At 44.0% G+C, this 21,596-nt stretch overlaps 3 protein-coding genes across 3 annotated transcripts in view; 2 read left to right on the top strand and 1 right to left on the bottom strand.

The window, feature by feature from the left end:
* The window catches only part of ANKRD27 (ankyrin repeat domain 27), a 55,563-nt gene extending 39,988 nt beyond the window's left edge, over window positions 1-15,575 (bottom strand). Inside the window, exon 1 of the mRNA XM_059481168.1 lies at window positions 15,276-15,575. The gene's annotated coding sequence lies outside the window, so the exon portion shown is untranslated. The remainder of the gene's footprint in view (window positions 1-15,275) is intronic.
* Window positions 3,570-7,850, top strand: RGS9BP (regulator of G protein signaling 9 binding protein). The gene has a single exon (XM_059481170.1). The coding sequence runs from the start codon at window positions 3,900-3,902 to the stop codon at window positions 4,611-4,613; it is 714 nt and encodes a 237-aa protein (XP_059337153.1). The 5' UTR covers window positions 3,570-3,899; the 3' UTR covers window positions 4,614-7,850.
* On the top strand, window positions 15,289-20,333 carry NUDT19 (nudix hydrolase 19). The gene is made up of 3 exons (XM_059481169.1): window positions 15,289-16,124; window positions 17,863-18,070; window positions 19,122-20,333. The coding sequence occupies exons 1-3, from the start codon at window positions 15,303-15,305 to the stop codon at window positions 19,346-19,348; spliced, it is 1,257 nt and encodes a 418-aa protein (XP_059337152.1). The 5' UTR covers window positions 15,289-15,302; the 3' UTR covers window positions 19,349-20,333.
* Window positions 20,334-21,596: the final 1,263 nt, after the last annotated feature.

The following is a 21,596-nucleotide window of genomic DNA, read 5'->3' as shown; positions in this document are numbered from 1 at the left end:
GCTACCACTGCTCCACATCCTTGGACATGCCTGAGCACACAGGGTTGTACCAGATCCTTGTGCAGCTTCTCATGAGCCCCATCTCCAACTCCAGAACTGAGTTCTCACTTGTGAGAAGTGGTGAAAGGGGTCACCCTTTATATTTTAGCAGTGCATTTGCACTATTGTTTGACATGGGCACATCCTTACTTATCCCAGACTTGGGGGCTTGAGTCTCCCCCATCACTTGTTCCTTTTCTCCAGAGGAAGCACATTTCAATGTGTGTGGATCCTTCAACAGCCAAGCTTCCCAATTCCACCCAGTTACTCCAACACATTCAAACGCACCTTGCTTGTCATTAGCCAAGCATCAGGAAGCAGCTGCATCCTCTTTTCACAAGAGGGCAGACCCTAAATTCCCAATTCTCACAGCTTTAGAAGTCCACCAGAGTGGCTGCAAAGAAGTTTCACTCCTTGACTCCACTGCTGAGCTACATTTCATTCTCTGATGGGCAGCCCTGAGCTGCTCCAAGGAAGCCCCAGAACAAAGTGCAAGTGCTGTTCAATGAACCACCAACAGTTACAACGAACATTAGAGGGAGAACATTAACAGCAAACACAAAGTTCCCACAACAGCTTCTCAAACAAGGATGCTTCCTTCAAACACCAGTGAGCTGTATTAATGTCACCTCCTCCTCAGGCTCTCAGAGGTTTCAGTACTTTGGTCCTTCCCTCCCCTTCTTTGGTGGGGGGCAGGGGGTAAATTCTTATGGAGTTGAAATACACAGAGGTTTACTTAAGCCAAATGTTTTATTTATTTAGGCACCAGTGCAAGGGTTAGAAGGCTGGAAAACAACTCAGCAGGTAAGCTCTAACAAGCAAAATAAATTATTTTAACCACTACTGGTGTTCTAAATACTACACAATGCAACATGTAACAGCCTAAGCTAATTAAGAGCTTCCTGAAAGTAAACATCATGATACAGAAGTATCAGTCTATCATTCCCCCAAAACATAAATTAAGATTCTTCATATGGATCAAATCCTCTAGCCTCTGCAAGCAAAAAGCAAACAACAGAATTCAAAGAATTCACAATTTATCAGTGATCAGGGAGAGAAAAGTGGTTGATATCACACTTTATTTTCACTGTATTTCATCCTTACTTTCCTTCTTCATCTCATAGTGGCTTCAAACTTTGCCAAGCCATAGCAGTCTACAGACCCAACTTAGTATATGAGCTTACTTTAAAAGCAAGTCCCTCAGACAAGGCTTACCAACCATTAAAGCAAAATAAATCTACATTTACCTAAAATTCTACTTTTAAGTATTAAAATGAGACTATAGCATTTAATTAGTGATGTTCAAGATGCATCACAGAATACTTTGCAAACAGCTTTAAGAGTTCTGCACAGGAAGAATATGATCATTAACATCTAGTGCAAGAAAGCCTTGCCACAGAACCAGGAAATACATTTCTTCTACTACTCATTATGCTGCTTCCTAAGTCAGTTCTAAGGATTTTTACCTCCATCCTAATAGTTTTCCCAGGACAGTATTTTTGCTAGTCAGCATCTTGTTTGAAAGCAGTATCAAGATTTGGATTTTCAGAACATCATGCCTGACTGATAAACAACTGAATTTTAAGAGTTCCCACAATCTAAGCAAGTTGTATAACTGCATGCAGCTGAACTTAAATTAGAAGTAATCTAAATAACAGGCTCTTCCCACATGACACACCTAAAGATGTACATAGGTATTACTTGATACAGATTATGACTGCTGCTACCTTCAGATTTAAATAGTCACATGTTTCTGAACCCATCTTCCCTCTCTCCCCTTCCCAGACACATCTGCAGAAGTGGCTTCCAGATTCTCACATTACTTTAGTGCTTTGTGGCAGACTTTAAAAATAGCCAAAACAGACACACAAATATGCATAATTTAGTCAGCAATAAGCTTAACACTTATGTCACATAGGACTCCAGCTTCAAACCCAGACCTAATCCTTTTTCCACCTGACAATGATTAGGCAATTACAAGACTTCACTTACAATCAGATCAAAATCATCCTGTGTTTCTTTATTCCTACAAAGAACAGGCATGACTGATTTGCTTCTTCTAGGCTATCAACATGCAAATTGGCAGAGCTACTCAGTTTACTTGGTAGTAACTAGATAATCTACACAAAGTCAAGAGGCATTTCTTCCACAGGTAGTAAGTAACCTGCAGCAGAAGCTACATAGGTTTTGGAACTAGGGCCAAAATTAAAGCAAGAAAAAAAAAAAAAACAAAAACCCCCCAGCCAGTGGAGTCCAAGTTACCAAAATCCAGAAAGAAGAACACAAGCTAGACAAGACTCTTCAAGCTGGGCTCAGCAGCACAAAGCCAGTCTGCCTGGACTCTGTTCCTCTCAGCAAATTATCTTGCTCACAACACACACTGCCCTGCAAAGGCAGTGATAAAAGATAAGGGATTGGGTCATGCTCCCTTCTTGTGAGACTCTTGTGGCTTCACAGCTTTTTCAGGCCACTGTAGCATCACAAAACCACTCAGCTCCCCACAAACGCTGGGGCATATGTGGTAGCACATGTTGTGGCAAGCAAGCTCTCCAGAAGCCCACTTGAGCAGACACATCAGGTGCCAGGCACAGCAGAGCTCAGGTCACCGAGCAGCGCTCACATCACCTCCATGCTGCCGGCTGCACACGGAGCACGGCCTAGCGCCCATCGGGGCTCACCGCGCCGTACCCAGCACACTGCCGAGGGCAGCCGGCGGAGCATCGCTGCTGACAGTGACAACTGCTGTGCGTCCCGAGATCCCTGACGTGCTGTGGCCTGACTTGAGCTAACTGCAGGTGCCCCGGACCGCACACCGGCCCTTCCTGCGGATGACAACAGCAGCGAGCTCCTTGCCCGGCCGGGTCCCGGCGGGTCTGCGACACACGGGACACCGGGGGGCCGGGCAAGGCCGACCCGCCGTGCACAGCGGGGCTCAACGCGGCAAGGACCGACCCTGCCGCGGCAGTCACTGACCAGGCCATGTGTCCGCACGGCCCGACCCCGCCGCACTCCGGCCCGGGCAAAGGCCGAGCACGGCCCCGCCACCGCCCAGGCCGCGGCCGAGCAGCCCCCGGGACACGGCACGGCAAGGCACGGCGGGCCGGGAGCGCTCCCTGCTCCCATCCCGGCGGGACGGTCCCGGCGGGAGCCGCAGGCTGCCCGGGGCGGGAGCGCTACTCACACCGACGCCGTCGCCTCCCAGCTCCCCGGCCGCAGAGCCGCTGCCGCCCGCCTCCCCCGCCGCACCGCGCCCCGTCCAAGCCCTACCGGGGTCCAGGGCGGGCCCGGCACGGCCGCACGAAGCCAATGGCTGGGCAGAGGCGGGAGGGAGCGGGCGAAGAGCCGGGAGCACGGCAAGATCGCTGCCTGCGGAGGCGGAGCCTGCGAGGGCTTATAGGGCCGGGCCGGGCGCTCCCCCCATGTGACGGCGCGGGCGCCCAGCTGGGGCGAGTTAAGTGGCGGCGGCGGGGACCGCCGGCTGCCCGGCTGCCGCTCCCCAGAGCTTTAGCCTTGGCTTTTTTGATTTCTTATTTTTTTCTCCTCCATCCTCGGCGTTGGGCACTTTTCAAACAGCAGCGCCCCGCTGAGCGCGGCGCGGACCGAGCCGCCCCGGCGGCGCTGCAGGCGGCGGGGGCGCGGGGAGCGATGCTGCCTGCCCGCCCGGGCTCCCCGCCGCCCGCCCGGGCTCCCGAAGCCGCCTGACCAGCGGGGAAGGGGGCGCTGGATGCAGGCGCGACCCGGAGGCAGCGCTTGCCATGTGTGCTGGTAGCGCCCGGCTGTGGCAGCGCCCGGGGCCTGGCACCGGGTAAGGCAGGGCGGCACCGGGCAGGGCGGCACCGGGCACGGCCCCCGCCGCCACCATGGTGAAGGAGGAGTGCAAGGCGCTGCTGGACGCGCTCAACAAGGTGACCGCCTGCTACCGGCACATGGTGCTGACCATCGGCGGCACCTCGGACTCCCAGAACCTGCGGGAGGAGCTCAAGAAAACCCGGCAGAAAGCTCAGGAGCTGGCGGTGGCCAACAGGAACAAGCTCACCACGGTCCTGAAGGACAAAAGCGTGAGTAAGGAAGATAAAGCCGAGTTCGAGAGGCTATGGGTGATTTTCTCCACGTGCCTAGAGATCCTGGAGATCGATATGAGGAGAGCCCTGGAGCTGGGCCACGAGTTCCCTCTGAACGTCCCCAAAAAACACCTGATCCAGACGGGCATGAGCGGGGGAACCTCCGGCGTGGCCGCCCGCGCCATGAGCGTCCAAAACATGAAATACGAGGCTGAGCACAACATAGACGTGGTGGATTTGAAAGACCTCGAGAACGAGATCAACCAGGTAGGAGAGATGATGTACGAGATGGAGATGAAGGTTAATGTCCCCCAGTGGACAGTAGAGGCTAAGCAAGACCCAGGGGCTGAACTGAAATCCACCATCAGCGTGGGCGCTTCCTCTATTGGCATGATCTCTGTGGAGGAAAATAAATCCTTCTGCGATATCAGCAAGGTTCTAGCTGGGATTATTTTTACTGCTGTGCTCATTATCGCTATTGTCCTGGCAGTGTGTGTGGTAAAACTGTCTTAGGGTGGTGCAAGCTCTGACACGAGCGACCGACCCCTTTCCAGCCTGTCTCTGGAGTGTTTCATGCCTCACCTTCACTTCCAAAGTGTGTTACTTGGATCAACTCAGAATTGTAAACGAGCACTTGAAAGAACAAAGCAGAACTTTTGCCTCTGGATAGCCTAAAATGCACTATTTGTTTCTCCTATGCTTTTTGAAGAAAAGGGATGCAAATCAGCCTGCAGAATAGAATGTCTTCGTTTACTGGACTTGGAACAGTTAAGCGAAGTACCAGGGTATTATCACTACTGGCTGTAACAGGGATTTGCCTGCTATTAATAGGTCACTATTCTCAGAAGCCTGTGGTTTTTGTTCTTCACTAGGCTCTGGTGTTTGCTGCTGGTCACTGTTTACAGTATTGGAGGGTAACACAAATTTGATGGCTAACATAGGTGTTTTGTCTGACCAAGTGAATAGAATTCATCAAATACAAAATGTATTTCTTGAGCAGAGGAAAGGGCTAAGGATGAAAACCCCAATACAAGAATGTAACCAAGCTCTATTTTAAATAAGTTAATGGTTGGGGAGGGGGGAGAAAACAGAACGATGTTTGATACCAAGTACTGTTTGTTGATTTCGACTGGAGTGTACGGAACCCAGTTGCATGAATTGGCACAGCACATGTCAATGACTAATCGCTTTCCAAATCCAGAAAGAAAAAAAGGAGAGTTGCATATTCAGAAAAATACTAGCAAGCTTCATGGTTTTCATTCACATTTACCATGATTTTAGCTTTCCCTGCAGGAAGACTGATTCTTGCTTCTGATTTTAATTTTTCTTTCTGAAGCAGCAATTTGTAGTCTGTGATTAATTATGAAAACAGGAGCAATGAATCTACCCACAGCAGATGCAGTAACATGGGAAAATAGATTTTAGCAAAAAGAAATGATGTTAAGTTAAAGCAGACTTTCCCAATGGGATCCCCTCTCCTATTGACAGGGAGGGACTGATGCTTGTATGTGTACAGCCACATTTCTGCAAGCTCTCAAACAGCAGAAATCCAGACAAAGCTAAAAATGTGTCTCAGTTTCATATCTCAGTCATTTCTGGTTAATCATCTGGGAAACAGGAAGCCTGTAGGATTGGTCCCATTTGATAACACTACAATTCTGGAAGGGAAATGCAACAGCATAAAACTTTCTAGTTCTTCCCTGTGGAATTGTCAACATTTAAACATAAAACTGTGGGAATATACACTTACTTAGCAGAGAAGCTGTACAATATTTTATAAAAAGGATTTATGTGTTATGGTATTTATTATTTACTTCTGGAAATACCTTCTAGTGCTGTGAACACACTGTCTGTTCAGGAATGCTTGGTACATGTGCTACAGTGCCATAGGTGTATGGGGCACTCCACAGCCAAATATAAAGACCCCAAAATACTGGGGGTTTAAGAAGTTATTTTTCTTTATTGATTATTACAGGAACATTATCAAAAATGATCAGTAATAATCAGACATGTTTTGTGAACAGTCTTCATTCTTGTTAAATAAAATTGACAACATGCATATTTTTAAATATTTTTTTGTTAAGAACTAAACATACTTCAAGAAACTGCAGCAAACAGTTTAATCTTTAAAACTTAACTGGATTGATGGGGGGGGGGGAAGTGTATTTGAATCTGGGGACTTGTAGGTGAGGAAAAAATAGAAGGCAGAGGCCTGAATTCAAAGCTATAGATTATCCTTATATTGAAGGATAATGTGAGCTCTGCACATTGGTCCAGTCTAACTCCATTCTCTCAGTAATTCAGTGTTCCAAGACAACTCCACATTCCTTTCTGTTGTGTCTCACTCATACCATAGAATATGGTTTATATGTAGTTCATCTCTGTCTGTAGAGATCCCTGACAGCTTTCTAACAAAGCCAGGTCTGTATTTATCGGTGCTACAGTTCCAGCCTGCGTAGACAAGCTGTAATTGCTGACTGTTCATTTAAATTGGATGATCTCCTTCACAACCACAATAAGTAAAAACATTTAAGGAAAATACAGTAAAAGCTGCAGAAGAATGTACCTATTGGATTGCCACCTCTTGTCATTAAGGACCTGTGGATGTTTTCGCTTTTTGCACTCTCAGTTCACAGGAAGGTAGAGAAGCCATTGGGCTCTCCTCTGTGCTGCCTGAAAACTCCACAAACCTTGTGCAATCAGACCATTTAACCACATGTTCTCAAACCCCCAAGTCATGAATGCAAGTCTGTTTTCTGGTAGCTAAGTAAATGGTAACAAAGACAACATTCATTATCTTTTATCTCGGTATCTTCCACACACCTAACCGTAGATAAACTGTTTATCCATGCTTAGTTGTGTAGAAGAATTTTTAAGACTAGATCATCTTTGAAAGCAAGCCTCAGTGGGTTGGTAAACGGTTATGTTTTCAGTCTATTGCAATTTTGGTTTTTTTACTTTCATTTTTAATATAGGACTCAAAGAATTCATATAAATAGCCTATAAGTATGAAGTCTTGCATTATTATGAATATGCACACAATTACTACTTAAAGGATTGGCCTTGGAAAAAGAATTTTCAAATCTTAAGACAAAGCTGGCTGCAAATTAATTCATCATTAGTATGTTACTAAAAATCTGTATCATATATTTAGCCTATCTATCTGAAATTAATAGATTAGGTAGAATTCTAACAGAGGATTGGCACTGTCTACATGGATAAAGTGCTGCCACTCATCTCCTACACATGTTTGTTCCACGTGACAGAGTTTGGCACGACTGCACAAAACCAAAACTAAATGAAACCTCCATTGTCCAAAAATTCCTTTAAATTAAGAAACAGAGGTATAGATTTGCAGTCTTCATTTTTTCCCCCTACTGGAATGCAACTGGAAGGAGACTGGAAATGCTGCTTTGTAAGTGAAAAATGGGAATTCATACTTTAAAATACTCTATATTGAAACAGCACGATAAAAAAGCACATACTCTCATGTTGATTGGTGAGAATGTAATTATAGTACAAGAAAAGATGGTCATTGCTTAATTAATATCGGTGTTGATCTACTTCAGCTCTTTTGTCTTTATTCACAGAATACACATATTAAATTTGCTGTATAGTAAAATCTTACTCCTGACTTGAATTACACTGGTTTTGCCTGTGCATGGGTGGTATTTTCTACACTTTGAATAATGCAAACCTGTTACTGTCACTATTTATTTAACTTAAAATAAAGTACTTCCTTATAACTTACTGGTTTGCTTGCAGTAGTAATTCAAATAAAACAAAATCTGTCAGAGCAGGTCCAGAGGAGGCCACAAAGGTATCACAGGGATAAAGCACCTCTGCTGTGAGGAAAGGCTGAGAGAATTGGGATTGTTCAGCCTGCAGAAGACAAACTTTGGGGTGACCTAATTGTGGCCTTTCAGTGCCTGAAGGAGATGGAGAGAGCCTGTTCACAAGGGAGAACGGCTTCATGCTGACAGAGCTGGTTCAGATGAGATGCTGGGAATAAAATGTTCCCTGGGAGGGCAGTGAGGCCCTGGCACAGGGTGCCCACAGAAGCTGTGGCTGCCCCATCCCTGGAAACGTTCCAGGCCAGGCTGGACAGGGCTTGACACAACCTGGTCTGCTGGAAGGTGTCCCTGCCCATGGCAGGGGTAGAAACCAGATGATCTTTAAGGTCTCTTCCAACTCAAACTATTCTATGATTCTTTGAAAAGCTGGAATATTAATATAGCTTATCTGTAGTAAGCTCTTCAAAAGCTCCTGTTTCAACTACAGTAATAAAAGTAACATGCTAAGCCCTCTCATTAGTTTTGTAAACATCAACACAGCCTTCTCAAGCTCCCAAAGCTGAATTGTGATGCAGCTTACACTGCCAGGGAAGCAGCAGTCTGAGATCAGGAAATCCCTGCCCTAGGAAACAGCTACAATAACATTTAGGCTAACATGATTCTGCCTTCAGTGCTGGATGTCCAGAGTTAAGTACAGAACCATTGGCTTGGACAACCTGAAAACCAGACTGGGCTGGACTGACAATTGGAATCTCCTTGTGTTAGGATCCAAACTCTGTCTCTTTCAGCCAGCAAAGCTGGCATTTACTTTAGCAAGAGATTCACACAACCTAAGGAGTGTGAAACTTGGTCCTGTGCTATTGGTAGCAACAATGATCAACAGTTGTATCAAACCATCAGAACTGAGTCTGTTAAATGCAGCAATTTGAAATTTCATTCCAGGATTTCCAGTCTATCACCATAAAAACCCATTACCCTTTTTTCTAGTTTAGGAATACAGGACCATAATTGAAGTTTCTCTTGATGTTGCAAACAATGTAACATCATATTTCAGCATTGTGAATATAAAATAAAATTAGTTTTCAAAATTCTTCATGTAAGTATGAAATATTTTTTACAGTAATGCAATTATTTAAAACTGGACTAAATGACTGATGTAATTAGCTTTCAGATTAAAAATTAAACATGTGCTTATTGTTCATAGAGGGGATTGGTTACAGGCTTGCTTTTCCTTCTCTGGAAGGTTTGTGTTGTTTATGTTTGCTTTCCAGAAATACCTTCTATTTAAGTGCTAATGGAACTCCTAGTCAACATATTTACCCTTCACAGATTTTCATTATGTAAAAAGTCATCCAGTAAGACCAGTGGATTACAGATCTCTAAGTGCTTTCTCTCAATACGATTATATAAGTCTTTTAATACAGGAAGAGATCTGGACAAAATAGTTCACACGTGAGCAGCATTTGCTACAGTGAGTGTACAATAAAAGTGGGATTAGAAAATAATGTCTTTCATATGAAATTATCCACATGTGTTTAGGGAACAACAAAAAAAGGAAAGGATGTATGATGGATGTATGTAGTAAATACCAAAGTTTGCTTTTTGTTATGTACAGCAGCATCCCAATGTTAAACTACAGCAAAGGAATATCTTATGCCCAGTGGGACAGAGGATATAAAATATCCCTGAGTGGAACTGACTCCATTCTCTTATTATGTCTCAGAGAGTAAAACTATTTTAATGTGCTACATGCTGTTATCCATTTTACAGAAGACAATCCTTGTCTCCCCCAGTTCCACACTACAATGGCTTTCTCCTGGAGGAAGGCAGTCCCACATGGCTGGATTCCATCCCCATCCTCACAGCTCACTGCTGTGGTACAGGGTGCAGCTGGGATGTGGCTTTAGCAGCTGCCACTGCAGAACCTGGGCAAAGGTGAAAAATCCCAGGGCACTGAGCCAGCACCAGGGCTCTGGTGGATCCTCCCAGGCAGCCAAGCACGAGTGCTCCATGCTGGAAGCAATGTGACTGCAGACACAAATCCAATCACAACCCCTCTGAAACCGCCACCCACAGAGGCCACTTAGCAAAGGCAATTCTGTTTATTTCTCAGTTCCAGCCATTTGTGAGAATATCTACTGTGATTTACCAGAGAGACAGAAACTGACTTCTTAGCCCTCCACAGGGTCAGATGAGTTTTTGTTTTGTTCTCTTTCCTCGAATTGTATGTTTTATTTACACTGCATTGCATGGCATTATTTATCATATACTTAAATCTCCACCAAATTAAACAAACTCACAAATAATCTCAGAGCTAGGTATAATTCAGCTGCACAGAAATGAAGTCACAGCTGTGGTATAAATGTGCTCTGTTGTTTTGATCATTTCCACTGTGCATGAAATTATCACTGCAGTCTCTGATCAGTCAGGTCTGTCTCACACACAAATAAATGTTCAAGTAACACACACAGTTGAACTCACTGATGTGTCACAGCATTAAGAAACCACACAGCCAAACAACTGACTTTAAAAATCATGGGGCTTTTGAAAGAATAATAAACCTCCTACCTTACAGTCATCTACAATTGTCTTGGGAAAAAAAATTAAATGCAATTTCTTTGTGTGATCCAGAAAAATCGATACAAAAATAGCATAAACTTTGGGGAGGAAAAAAACCACAAGAAAGGGGAAATAGGAAATAAAAGACAAAAGAAAATACTTAACTATTTATACCATATAAAATGACTGAGGACTGCCAGAGACAGCAAACATGATACTCCCTTAGCAACTTAATCCAATATGCCAACTGCAGGTGTAATTTAAGATATACACATTTGAATTCTGGGTCCTGGAAGGTGTGCTCCAAATGATTCCTCAAACAAGACACCAGTACTCAGTCTGGCAAGAAATTACATGTGTGAAAACCATTCACATAACTAAAAGCTGCAGAATTAGAACCATAATTTCCATTTCCATAAAATGTGTAATCCATGTGGTGCCTGTTGGAGATGATTAAATGATGGAAGTAGAACGGTTCCAGTTGTTAATATTATCTGCAACCTAGTTTTCCCATCTGCCTAATTTGTTGGAATATCATATTTTGTACAAGGTTAGCTGGGTTTTTTTCTATTTTTCTTTTTACTCTATATAATGGTGTTATAATCATAAACCTGCATTTCCTACATGTGACATTTATTCACAATATGGAAACAATACAGTGAATAATCGATTTACTTTTCATATTAATTATTAAGTCTGCCTATCTGTTGATATTATATGAGCTAAACCATCTAAAAGCTTTAGCATATCATTTTGAAGTGACCTGGAGGTATCTGAAATACCATTTGAAATAGCTGGAGGCAATTAAAAGATGTGTAGATGGGGCACTTGGGGACATGGTTTAGTGCTGGACTTGGCAGTGCTGGGTTTAGTGGTTGGACTCAATGATCTTGGGGTTTTTTTTCCAACATAAATTACTCTGTGATTCTACAATACTGTAAAATAAGCCAGTGTAAGAAGCAGTAGACAAACCTAGTGAAATGTCTGCATTTTTTTATAGTTGAAGTTATCACAACTCATTATTGTAGACACTGCATCTGCATGGGGACAAAGATGCATCTGAACTAAACTGAACCTGACTCAGTGTAATCATCTCCAACTCACAGGATAGCATGGAAACTAAACTAAATGATGAAATGTTGATGGACCTTGTTTTTCATCTGAAATTAATTATTACAGTGGTGAAATCTGCACTGACCTGTCTGGGCAAAATAATTTATGCAATGATGTAACAGAAGGAATGAAGTCATTTGATTGCTAAGTAGTGTAATCACATAGGAAAAAAAACCCAGAAAATTAATTTGAGATTCATTTCCATATATCTAGTGACCTAAACCTTTTTTTTTAACTTTTTCTTGTAAGCAGTAACTGAACTGCAGAGAAAAATGTTGAAATAACCCCTGCATTGCTGAAACATGATGCCACAAAGAATTATTATCAGTGCAATACATTTATGGTATTTTATTTGATGTAATTTTTGCATCACTCAGAAGGGTTTCTTTTTCAATACAACACAATCTGGTTTTGAAAGCAACCTGAAATACAAAATTATTTGGGGTCCAGTAAGTACACAGTTTTATATTCTGGCATAAAAGAAACTAGAAAGACAGCTGAATTCTTTACTTTCTAGCAAAAACACCTTTTTTTTTTAATAATTTCATTTGGAGGGGACCTCTGACTCTTTCTCTACTCTCACACATGTATCTAGCTAACTCTTGCTATGGGGAGAGCTCTCTTCACACTGAAGTGCCCTGGATTCCCAGCACACACTGGCCCCTGAAGCATCATGTCCTTGTGCTGGAATCCTTCCACACAGCAATGTCACAAACTGGTGTGCTTGGTTTAGGATTAGTGATAGATTTTCTCAGATTTTGTCTTTTTTTTCCTGAAATCACTCATAAAGCTATAGAATATTTAAGTAAAAGTGAGGTAAGCTCTGCATTCTAGCAGAATATATTGAAGAAAAACTCATCTAAGTTGGAGATGAAGAAACATGCTCTGTAGATAACCTTACACCTAATTTGCCTTTAAGAGTTATTCTATATTTATGTGAGCTACCTCCAGCAGGTCAGCTACAGCTTTGAGGGGCAGATACACACTCCAAGAGCTGATCTTTTGCCTTGGCAAGAAACTGGAAGGAGGCAGAACTTCCTTTTGCATCCTTTATCTTTGCTCACAGAGTTTCTGAGTGCTCAGAACCCCCAGCAACCTCCAGCCCTGATAACTGGGTCAGGTAGAGACAAACTCTCCTGGAATTTCACATGAGATGACTTCAGCTTTGCAGTGAATGGATACTGAAATAATCTTCCTAAGACAATTCTGAAAGAAGCCAAAAAACCTGCCAGCAATAGGGTGAATCTGCTGACCCTCAGGTAAGGAATGGCACCTTCTTTACAGGTGATTTATACTGCAGAACTGTGTGGGAAAAGACAGCAAATGGAGCAGGGAAGAAAGTTTACCTTAGCTTGTACCTGGCTGTGTTTGGGCCCAAGGAACTGCTCAGGATGCTGAGCTCAGTCCTGAACAGAGCTGTAAGCCCAGCCCTGGCATTCTCTGGGGTCTGAGGCCACAGCACCGTGCCAGCCACACATCCCATTGGCACTGCCCTGCAGGAATGCCTTGGGAACCAGATCCATGAGGTTTAACACCAGGGGGTGCCAATGAAAGCAGGGGAGTTTTGATCAGGGGGATAAAGCACCTCTGCTAGGAGGAAAGGCTGAGAGAATTGGGATTGTTCAGCCTGCAAATGTGATAGCTTTGGGGTGACCTAACTGTGCCCTTCCTGTGCCTGAAGGGAGCCTGCAAGAAAGGTGAAGAGAAACAATTAACAAAGGCCTGAAGTGACAAGGGGGAATGGCTTCACACTGACTGAGAGTGGAATATTGGGAAGAAATCATTCCCTGTGAGGGCAGTGAGGCACTGGAACAGGTTGCCCAGAGCAGCTGTGGCTGCCCCTGGATCCCTGGAAGTGTCCTAGGCCAGGTCTGATGGGGTTTGGCACAACCTGGGATAGTGGAAGGTGCCCCTGCCCATGGCAGAGGGGGAACCAGGTGATCTTTAAGGTCTCTTCCAACCCAGACCATTTTATGATCCTGTGCCTCATTTGCCAGGGTATCCTTTACATACATACCAGTACTTGTGAGCCTTTAGACTGTGCAAGACAAAAAAACACAAACCAATATTCCAGTTAGAAACTTAACACTATAATCACTGCTATTCTCGAGTCTCAGATTTTCCTAGATATGTTCTTAAATTATGTTCCAGATATCAGATATCACATTTCTGTCATACAAAGACAGTTTTGTATTTGTGTGGGTATTATATCTGATTTGAAAGTGACACCATTCATTATTGGTACATGAGTACTTTCTACTTAAAATGTCTTTATGCTGAAATGATCTGACATAATGGACCCTAAATCTTTTTGATCTGCCATCAAGCTCATTGGATGTTAAATCTTAAAAAACCTCAGTAGTTTATTAATATTTCATCAGTAAAACAGCTTTTAGGCAAAGCAAATTCCTAACAAGATGTATGCTTAACACAGTGAAATAGTTAAATACACAAAGAGTGCAAAAGGCAAACAAATATCAAGATGAATGTCATGATTTTAGATTCAAAGTACCTTAATAGAAAACAACAAATTAATGAACCTTGTGCTTCAACTGCCTAACATGGTAATTACTGGTGAGCAAAAAGGATTAAACTAGTGAGGAAAGGGCTGCTCAGGTTAACAGGTATCATTGGTTTTGCTTGTATATTCAGTGATAAGTAAGGGAGGCAGGCTTGTCTGTTGTCTGGCCATTCATTTCAGCTGCCTCAGCTGCCTTGGCTGACCTGCCCTGCCCACTGCAGCCAGGCACCAGGGTGAGCTCATGGCCCAGCTGTGTCTGGCCACACCACAAGGTCATCTTTGGATTTGTCAATTGACATGATCCAGCACCCCACTGCTTCAGCTGCTTCTAAACTCCACTGCAGTTCCAGTGACACACTCTCAGGCATCAAGTACAAGCTCAAATACAAAATCAAATAGAGAGGTTGTCAGAAGCATGTATAGGTACGTGGGTATTTGCCAAATGCAATCTGGCAAGAGAAGGATTACGGATGGGAGAAGGATTTTCCATGTTACATGTAAATACCATTCCTCTCAAAACTTCTCAACCTGTGTCATCACCTTTTTGCTGCTTAGATTTCTTACAAATTAAAGAAAATTGAGGAATCAAAATCAATTAACAAAATAAAATGTTTCCTAAAGCTTCAAAGAACCTTTCAACGTTTTGCTACCTTGCTGAATATTTGTTTTTCAGCTAACAAGGTACTTAAACACCTCAAAACAGGAAGAGCTCTGTAATGATAAGCTGAAACTCTTACATACTCTTCCCGTCTGGAATGCACTAGAACAAATTCACACAACCTGGCAAACGTCACGTTTAACTACAGACCTAAAATGACTTTTGCTGTCAGCGTGGTTGGCTGTGGCATTGAGATAAGGAGATTTCTGCGGGGCCAGCTGGCGGGTCAGCAGCAGCACTGCCACACAAATCCGAGTCCTTGGCTGCCGACCCCGCGCTGACTCCCGGGGCTGCCACCAGACCCTTCCCCGCCTCAGGGCGGCTCTGGGCTCCCGGGCAGCTCCGGCACATTTACACCTTGCGGCGCTGTGAATGCACTCCTTGCTCCGAGCCCTCAGCAAGGGCGAGCCAGCCCAAGCCACAGCTTCCCAAGCCACTTAAAGCCTTTGCCTCGTTTCTCCCGGCCATCGCTGCCTTAAACCCGTTGTATTTCCTTAAGCCCTCGCCCCCCGAGGACACCCGCTACTTACCGGCTTAGGGCTGAGGGGGGCCGAGGCATGCCAGCGCTGTCCCGCCTCCCGCGGGCCTCCCCCGGCGCAGGCCCGCCCCGCGGCTGCAGTGGCTCCTCCAGGGGCGCAGGCGGCGGTGCCGGCCCGCCCCGCCGCGGGAGCCCCGCCGCCCTCCGCCTGGCCAAGATGAACCCGCGGCTGCGGCACTGGCGGGAGGCGGCCACGCTGCTGCTGGCGGCGGGCACGCCGGGCCGGCCGCCGCGCTCGCCGCTCGGCCCCTTCGACTACGAGCTGCTGCTGCTGCGCCGGAGCTCCCGCAGCGGCTTCATGCCCGGCGCCCACGTGTTCCCGGGCGGGCTGGCGGAACCGGCGGATTTCTCCGCCGAGTGGCTGGGGCTGCTGCCCGCCTCGCCGCACTGCGGGCTGGGCGCCGTGAAGCCGCCGCCGCCCGGCTGCAGCCGCGCCCCGATCTTCGCCACCGACCGGGAGAGCTTGGGCTCGCAGCTGCCGGGGGAAGTCGCCTTCCGCATCTGCGCTCTCAGGGAGACCTTCGAGGAGGCGGGGATCCTGCTGCTGGTGCCGGGGCGCGGGCCGGCCCCGCCGCTGCCCGCCGAGCGCCTGCCGCCCGCCGCCGAGCTCGGGGAGTGGCGGCGCCGGGTGCGGGAGGACGCGTCCTGCTTCCTGCGGCTGTGCCGGCACCTGGGCTGCGCGCCCAACATCTGGGCGCTGCACGAGTGGAGCAACTGGCTGACGCCCGTGGGCAGGGCCGGCGCCGGCGGCCGCCGCTATGACACGGCTTTCTACCTGTGCTGCCTGCAGCAGCGGCCGCCACACGTCTCGCAGGACGACCAGGAGGTGACAGCCGTCCTGGTAAGAGGGGCCGGGGTGCCCGGGAAGCAGCACAGCCCGGCCCGGCTGGTGTTGCGATGGGAGCGGCCGCTCCTGCCCGAGCCCTTCTCCCACCGCCCCGGGCTCCGCCGAGACTGTGCCCTTATACTTCCAACAGGCGTAGAATCATAGAATGGTAGGGGTTGGAACAGACCTTAAAGCCCATCGTGTCCCACCCCCGCCATGGGCAGGACACCCTCCACCAGAACAGGTTGCTCCAAGCCCCAATGTCCAGCCTGGCTTTGCACATTTCCAGGGATCCAGGGGCAGCCACAGCTTCTCTGGGTACCCTTTGCAGGGTCCCACCACCCTTACAGTAAAATACCTGCCTTCTAATATCTAAAGTCTAAGTCTAATATCTAATCTAAAAGTCCTCTCTTTCGATTTGTACCCATTGTACTCCTTGTCCTGGCACTACAGTTCCTGACAGAGTCCCTTTCCAGCTTCCCTGCAGTCCCCTCAGATACTGGAAGGTGCTGTGAGGTCTCCACACAACTGTCTCTTCTCCAGATTAGTCCAAGCCCTCCTGATAAAGCTCCTTGAGGAAAGGGAAGGGAGTTTTACCTGCACCCTCTCCCCTGGACTCCTGGAGCTGCCACCATCACCAGAGGGTTTTTCGTGAGGTTGTTGACATGATCCGTGTCACATCAGGTCCCTTTCACCGTGAATTACTGTCTCTTTCCAAGGCAGTTGACAAATACAATTTTTTTTACATTCATTCCTGCAATATAGCAGGGTTGTCACACCTCCTCAGGATTCTGGGAGAGATCCATGTAGTATATCCAGGTATATTCCAGCACTGCATGAGATGCTAGCAATTTTTGTCTTTTGGAGTTACTTGGAATATTTTAAGTAATATGCAAACTTGTTGAAATAGTCCAGTAAAAATTTTGACTTCTTATTTTTTTAACCTTTCTTTTTTAATTGAGTGTGTAAAAGTAACAAACTTCATGAAGAAGCTCTAATGTCAGGTACATGAGGGTCCTTAAGTTTTTCTAGGATTCTGGAAAGTTTGATTACAAGTTAGAAGTAGATGAGAAACCAGACAGTTCTGTAAAAGCCTACTTAAAATTTTGGTATTTCTGATGTTCCTGTATTTATTTGTTTAACAAATTCTGCTACAGAAATTTAAAAGTACCTGAAACCTTACTTTCAAGAGCTCATGTTGTAATTTTGTTAATAATAGCATAAATCTACTGCAAACAATTATGCATCTATTATTAAATTCACCATGTGAGATGAAATCAAGATTACCAGTAGTTTTAAACATGCAGAATTATGATGAATAGCTGGGTGTTCATGTTCTGAAAACAATGCTTCTAAGGAGCAGATGTTTAGAGGTACTTTTAAATCTCAAAGCATCAGTGGCAACTTCTGGCAAGAGCAAGTTTAATGTTTTCTGTTGGTTTCAGTAAACTTTCAGTCATGCCCCTAAAACAAATGTCAGTTTTTAAATCTGGCATGTCTGTGTGTAAAATAAAAAATTACTTTTATTGGGAAAAAATAAGTAGTTTTTATCGATTGTTTGTTTTTCAGTTTTAAGAATGTCTTTGTTGTTACTTTGGTGTAGTTTATACATGTTTTTTTATTATATTCAGAAATATGGTCCATTGCAAGCTTCTTTGCTGTATGGACTTCCTTGCTAAATGACTTTTCAGTTTATTCAGACTTTCTATCTGCTGCTGACACTATTATTTCAAGACTTGTTTTCATCTTCCAGTGGTCGTCACCTGCAGAAGCCATCAAACGCTTTAAGTCTCAGGAGATCTGGTTTCCTCCACCTCAGTTTTATGAATTCTGCAGGCTGTGCAACTTCTCTTCCCTCGAGGAGCTGCAGCAGTTCAGCTCTGCACGGGCTCTGGAGGGCTGTGAGCGCTGGATGCCCGTGATGCTGAGTGCTGCAGATGGAGCCATCCAGCTGCTGCCGGGTAAGGACACAATGGAGGCTTCTCCTGAGTGCACAGCATCTTCTGAATGCTTGTGCTGAAGCCACATGGCATAATCCATCCTTAACTGAAGGAAAATACTCTTTAAGTCAAGTTACTGCATGCTGTTTCCAGCTTGTTTGCTATAGTTGTGACGGTGGCTGCAGTCAGAGACAAGCCAGGGCATCAGACAGCACAGTTATTTCTCAGTTACTCATAATCTCATTGTCTCACCATTGTCATCATATGTGTATTTGTGAAGAAATTCCAGCATTTCAGCTTTGTGTAATCTGAAGGATGTTTAAAAACTCCTTCCTTCAGTCCTTTTCAGTGGGAATTCTCCTTTACTTCAGGTATCACTTTGTGAGGAGATGGGAATCCAGCACAGCTGCATTATCACACCTCCCAGCTGCAGTGATAAGGCACTGGACTAAAACCATGCACTCAGCCATCTTCCTCCTGCCCTTTCTCCTGCTTAAGTCTCTCTCATTTCATAATCATGTACATGCAGCATTAAGAAAAGCTGTATACTATTTATTCTTTTCTGCTTTTCTTAGTTTGTTTTTCATTATGCTTTCCTTTTTTTTTTTTCTTTTGATCACAATTGACCTCTAGGATTTCTGTATTTGGGGTTCATTGTCAGTCTTGCACAAGAGTATAATGCCTTGATATGGCAAATCAATTATTTACATTAACAAAATAGAACAAAATACATTTCTGTTCTTAGTTCTATCTTTATACCCATGAAGAAGTGCTTGTCCTGTGCTCCACCTATTATATACACTCCTGTCTGCCCAGGCTGTCATTACAGCATATTAATAGCATATTATCAGGAGCTCTGGAACATGCAACATGCACTGCAGTGTCACTGACATACTTCAGAAATGTATGATTCTGTCTTTAAATCTGAAGATGTTTAGAGGCAACTTACTTTGCATTGTGAAATAAATTTCCACTGATTTACATATACTGATAAATCCTAAAAAAATTGCCTGTGAAAAGGCTGAAAAATAAGGTTGGCTATCTATAACTAAATCTTTTTTTCTACCCCCAGGAGATGAGTTATATCCGGAGGATCCAGATTATACTGGAGAAAAGAAAATTACTATGTCAACAGATAAGAAGGTTGAAGATCTCATGAGAGAGGGTGGGGTATTTCACAGGATGGTAATGAAAGACATCAACAATCTTGCTATTTATGTTAATATTCAAGCAAAATATAAGCATATAAATCCACTGATGATAAAGTGTGATAATTCAGATTGCAATAGCAGATTATAATGTCTTGGGTTTAAATCTAGAATATTTTTAATTGCATATATGCTCACTGTGGTTTTGGTGCTTTTTAACTGTTGCCAAATAGTCATGAAAATATTTCTCTGTCCTGCCAAAGCATTATATCTGTATGTCTGTGCAGTCACATCTATGTGTATCTAATTTCTTGAGTCTTTAAAAACAGAGCAGTTGTGCCACTGTTGAGTCACAAAGGTCTTCTTCTCATTGAAAATTTATATATATATATATATATTATGATTAGAACAAGCAGAGAAGAGTTGAAGGATTCTTTTATTATGCTTCCCAAAGTTATCCACTAGATAACTGTAATGTTAGAAATGGATAAAATCTCCCATTCCATATTTGTTAACATTTCCCATTTTATTCTTTCTTTCATTTTGGGGACAAGCAATGTGTGTATAGATATAGATATATACATAAATTAACTATAATGCACTTTTAAAAAGAATATTATAAAGTTAATTTTTATATTTTATATACTTAAATTCTTTCTACTAATGGTAATAATTCAAAACTACAATTTTCAAAGGTAGACTTAGCTTAAAGGAAGTCATCTATGGAATTGAGTGCATTCTTTTTATCAATATATTTTTTTATCTTCAAGCTGTAAGCAATTTAAAAAATAAAAAGTGTAATTTTTTAGCTCCAAAAACATATCAACAACTTAAGGGAATAATGTTCCTCCTTGATATACCCACATCCATATTCCAACATCCCACATTTTGCTTCTTAACTACTTTACTAATATAACTGAGATTTAAGAACTTCAGAGGAAAGATTGCTGCTTAATGTTTGGTTTGATTTTGTCTTTTCTTTTGTTCAATAAGTGGAGTCAATGGAGCAGTTTTGTAAATTATCTGGAAGGATAATGAACGATGACTTCAGATTAGTCAGTAAAGTTGTTCAGAAAGCTTTGTTCCAGGTTTTGTTCTCTGTTTCAATTAAAACCGGTTGCTACAATTAGATTAAATTGGTTTGTAGCATTTATTTGGATTAAAAAAATACTGAAAAAAAGGTGTGTCTTTCTCTTCTCCCTCAGAACATACCCAGGCTGGTGCTGGTTTTGCAGACCTTGTTGAGGTTTGTAAACCTGTGCTAAACAATGACCACAAAAGCAGAGCACTGTGTGTTGTGCATTAGAACACCTGAATATTCTGGCTGGGTGTGACATTCCCTTTCCTCCTGTCACTGGAGACTTCACCTGCCTGCCCTGACTTCTCCAATGGAATGGAGAGTGTCCCAGGACCCACCCTTGCTAGCTCCCCCAGAACCCCTTGATGCGTCTCATCAAGTCCCCAAGCACTTGTCTATGTTCAGGCTTCTCAGATGGCCTTGAACTTGGTTTTCTCCTACAACAAAAAGCACTCAATTTCCTCACCTTGAAGTTCAAGGACATGGGAAATATGGGCAGCATGACTGCAGCAAAAACTGAGCCATAAAATCAAATGTCAAAGAAACCCTGTCAGCCCTCTCTATGTGCATTATTACTGAAGTATTGGGGGTAGGGATATACATTTGTTTAAGTAGTTTTTTCTTCAGATCCCTTGCCACATTCAGCTCCAGTTGTGCCTTAGTTCTCGTGATCCCACTCCTATATCCCCAAGCACCATTCCTATATTCTCCCCTATGGATATGTATCCCTGCTTCCAGTGCCAGTGCATTTCTTTCTTGCACTCCAGTCAGACCAGAAGGGTCTTACTCTGCTTCTTTGGTCTCCTGCCTGATTTCTTACACATGAGAATCAAAGAGTTTTTGTGCTTCAAGGAAAAGATGCTTAAAGAGCTGCCAGCTCTCTTCTCTCCTGCTCCTTTATCCCCAAGGGCAGTCAGTTTCCAGGAGTTCTCATCCAGTAATGCCTTCAACAAGTGACAGTGTGCTCTCCTAGAACCTTCACTTTATTACTGTATTCATCTAGACCATATCCCTTGAGATGACAAATTGAAATACACAAAGGATTTCTTTTATTCTTCTGCCTCTTATGGTTATTCTACCAGTTTACTTTTATGGTAGAAAGTAAGTATTACGAGAAATTTTTTTTGATAAATTATTTAGCACCTGAGCACAGCAGGAGTGTGGATATGGGAATGAGGGCAGGAGAGGTGTGCAGGGGTGATGCCAGATGTGTAAAAAAATGCAGTTTTGGCACTTGTGTTAGGTGAGGGCTCTCCCTGTCTGGCTGGGGTTATGTCTTCCTGCAGACCTAAGAACTACACCAAGGACTTACACTAAGTTA

The sequence above is a fragment of the Ammospiza nelsoni genome, chromosome 13 (genome assembly GCF_027579445.1).
Source record: "Ammospiza nelsoni isolate bAmmNel1 chromosome 13, bAmmNel1.pri, whole genome shotgun sequence".
Classification (NCBI taxonomy): Eukaryota; Metazoa; Chordata; class Aves; order Passeriformes; family Passerellidae; genus Ammospiza; species Ammospiza nelsoni.
The sequence above is the reverse complement of the archived record's forward strand: the minus strand, read 5'-3'. Positions and strand labels throughout refer to the sequence as shown.

Excerpts from the sequence above, each read along its gene's own strand:
- NUDT19 (XM_059481169.1), top strand. The coding sequence starts at position 15,303 with ATGCCAGCGCTGTCCCGCCTCCCGCGGGCCTCCCCCGGCGCAGGCCCG. Across the intron at positions 16,125-17,862 it reads AGGAGGTGACAGCCGTCCTG|TGGTCGTCACCTGCAGAAGC; the intron begins GTAAGAGGGGCC and ends TTCATCTTCCAG. Across the intron at positions 18,071-19,121 it reads AGCCATCCAGCTGCTGCCGG|GAGATGAGTTATATCCGGAG; the intron begins GTAAGGACACAA and ends TTCTACCCCCAG.
- RGS9BP (XM_059481170.1), top strand. The coding sequence starts at position 3,900 with ATGGTGAAGGAGGAGTGCAAGGCGCTGCTGGACGCGCTCAACAAGGTG.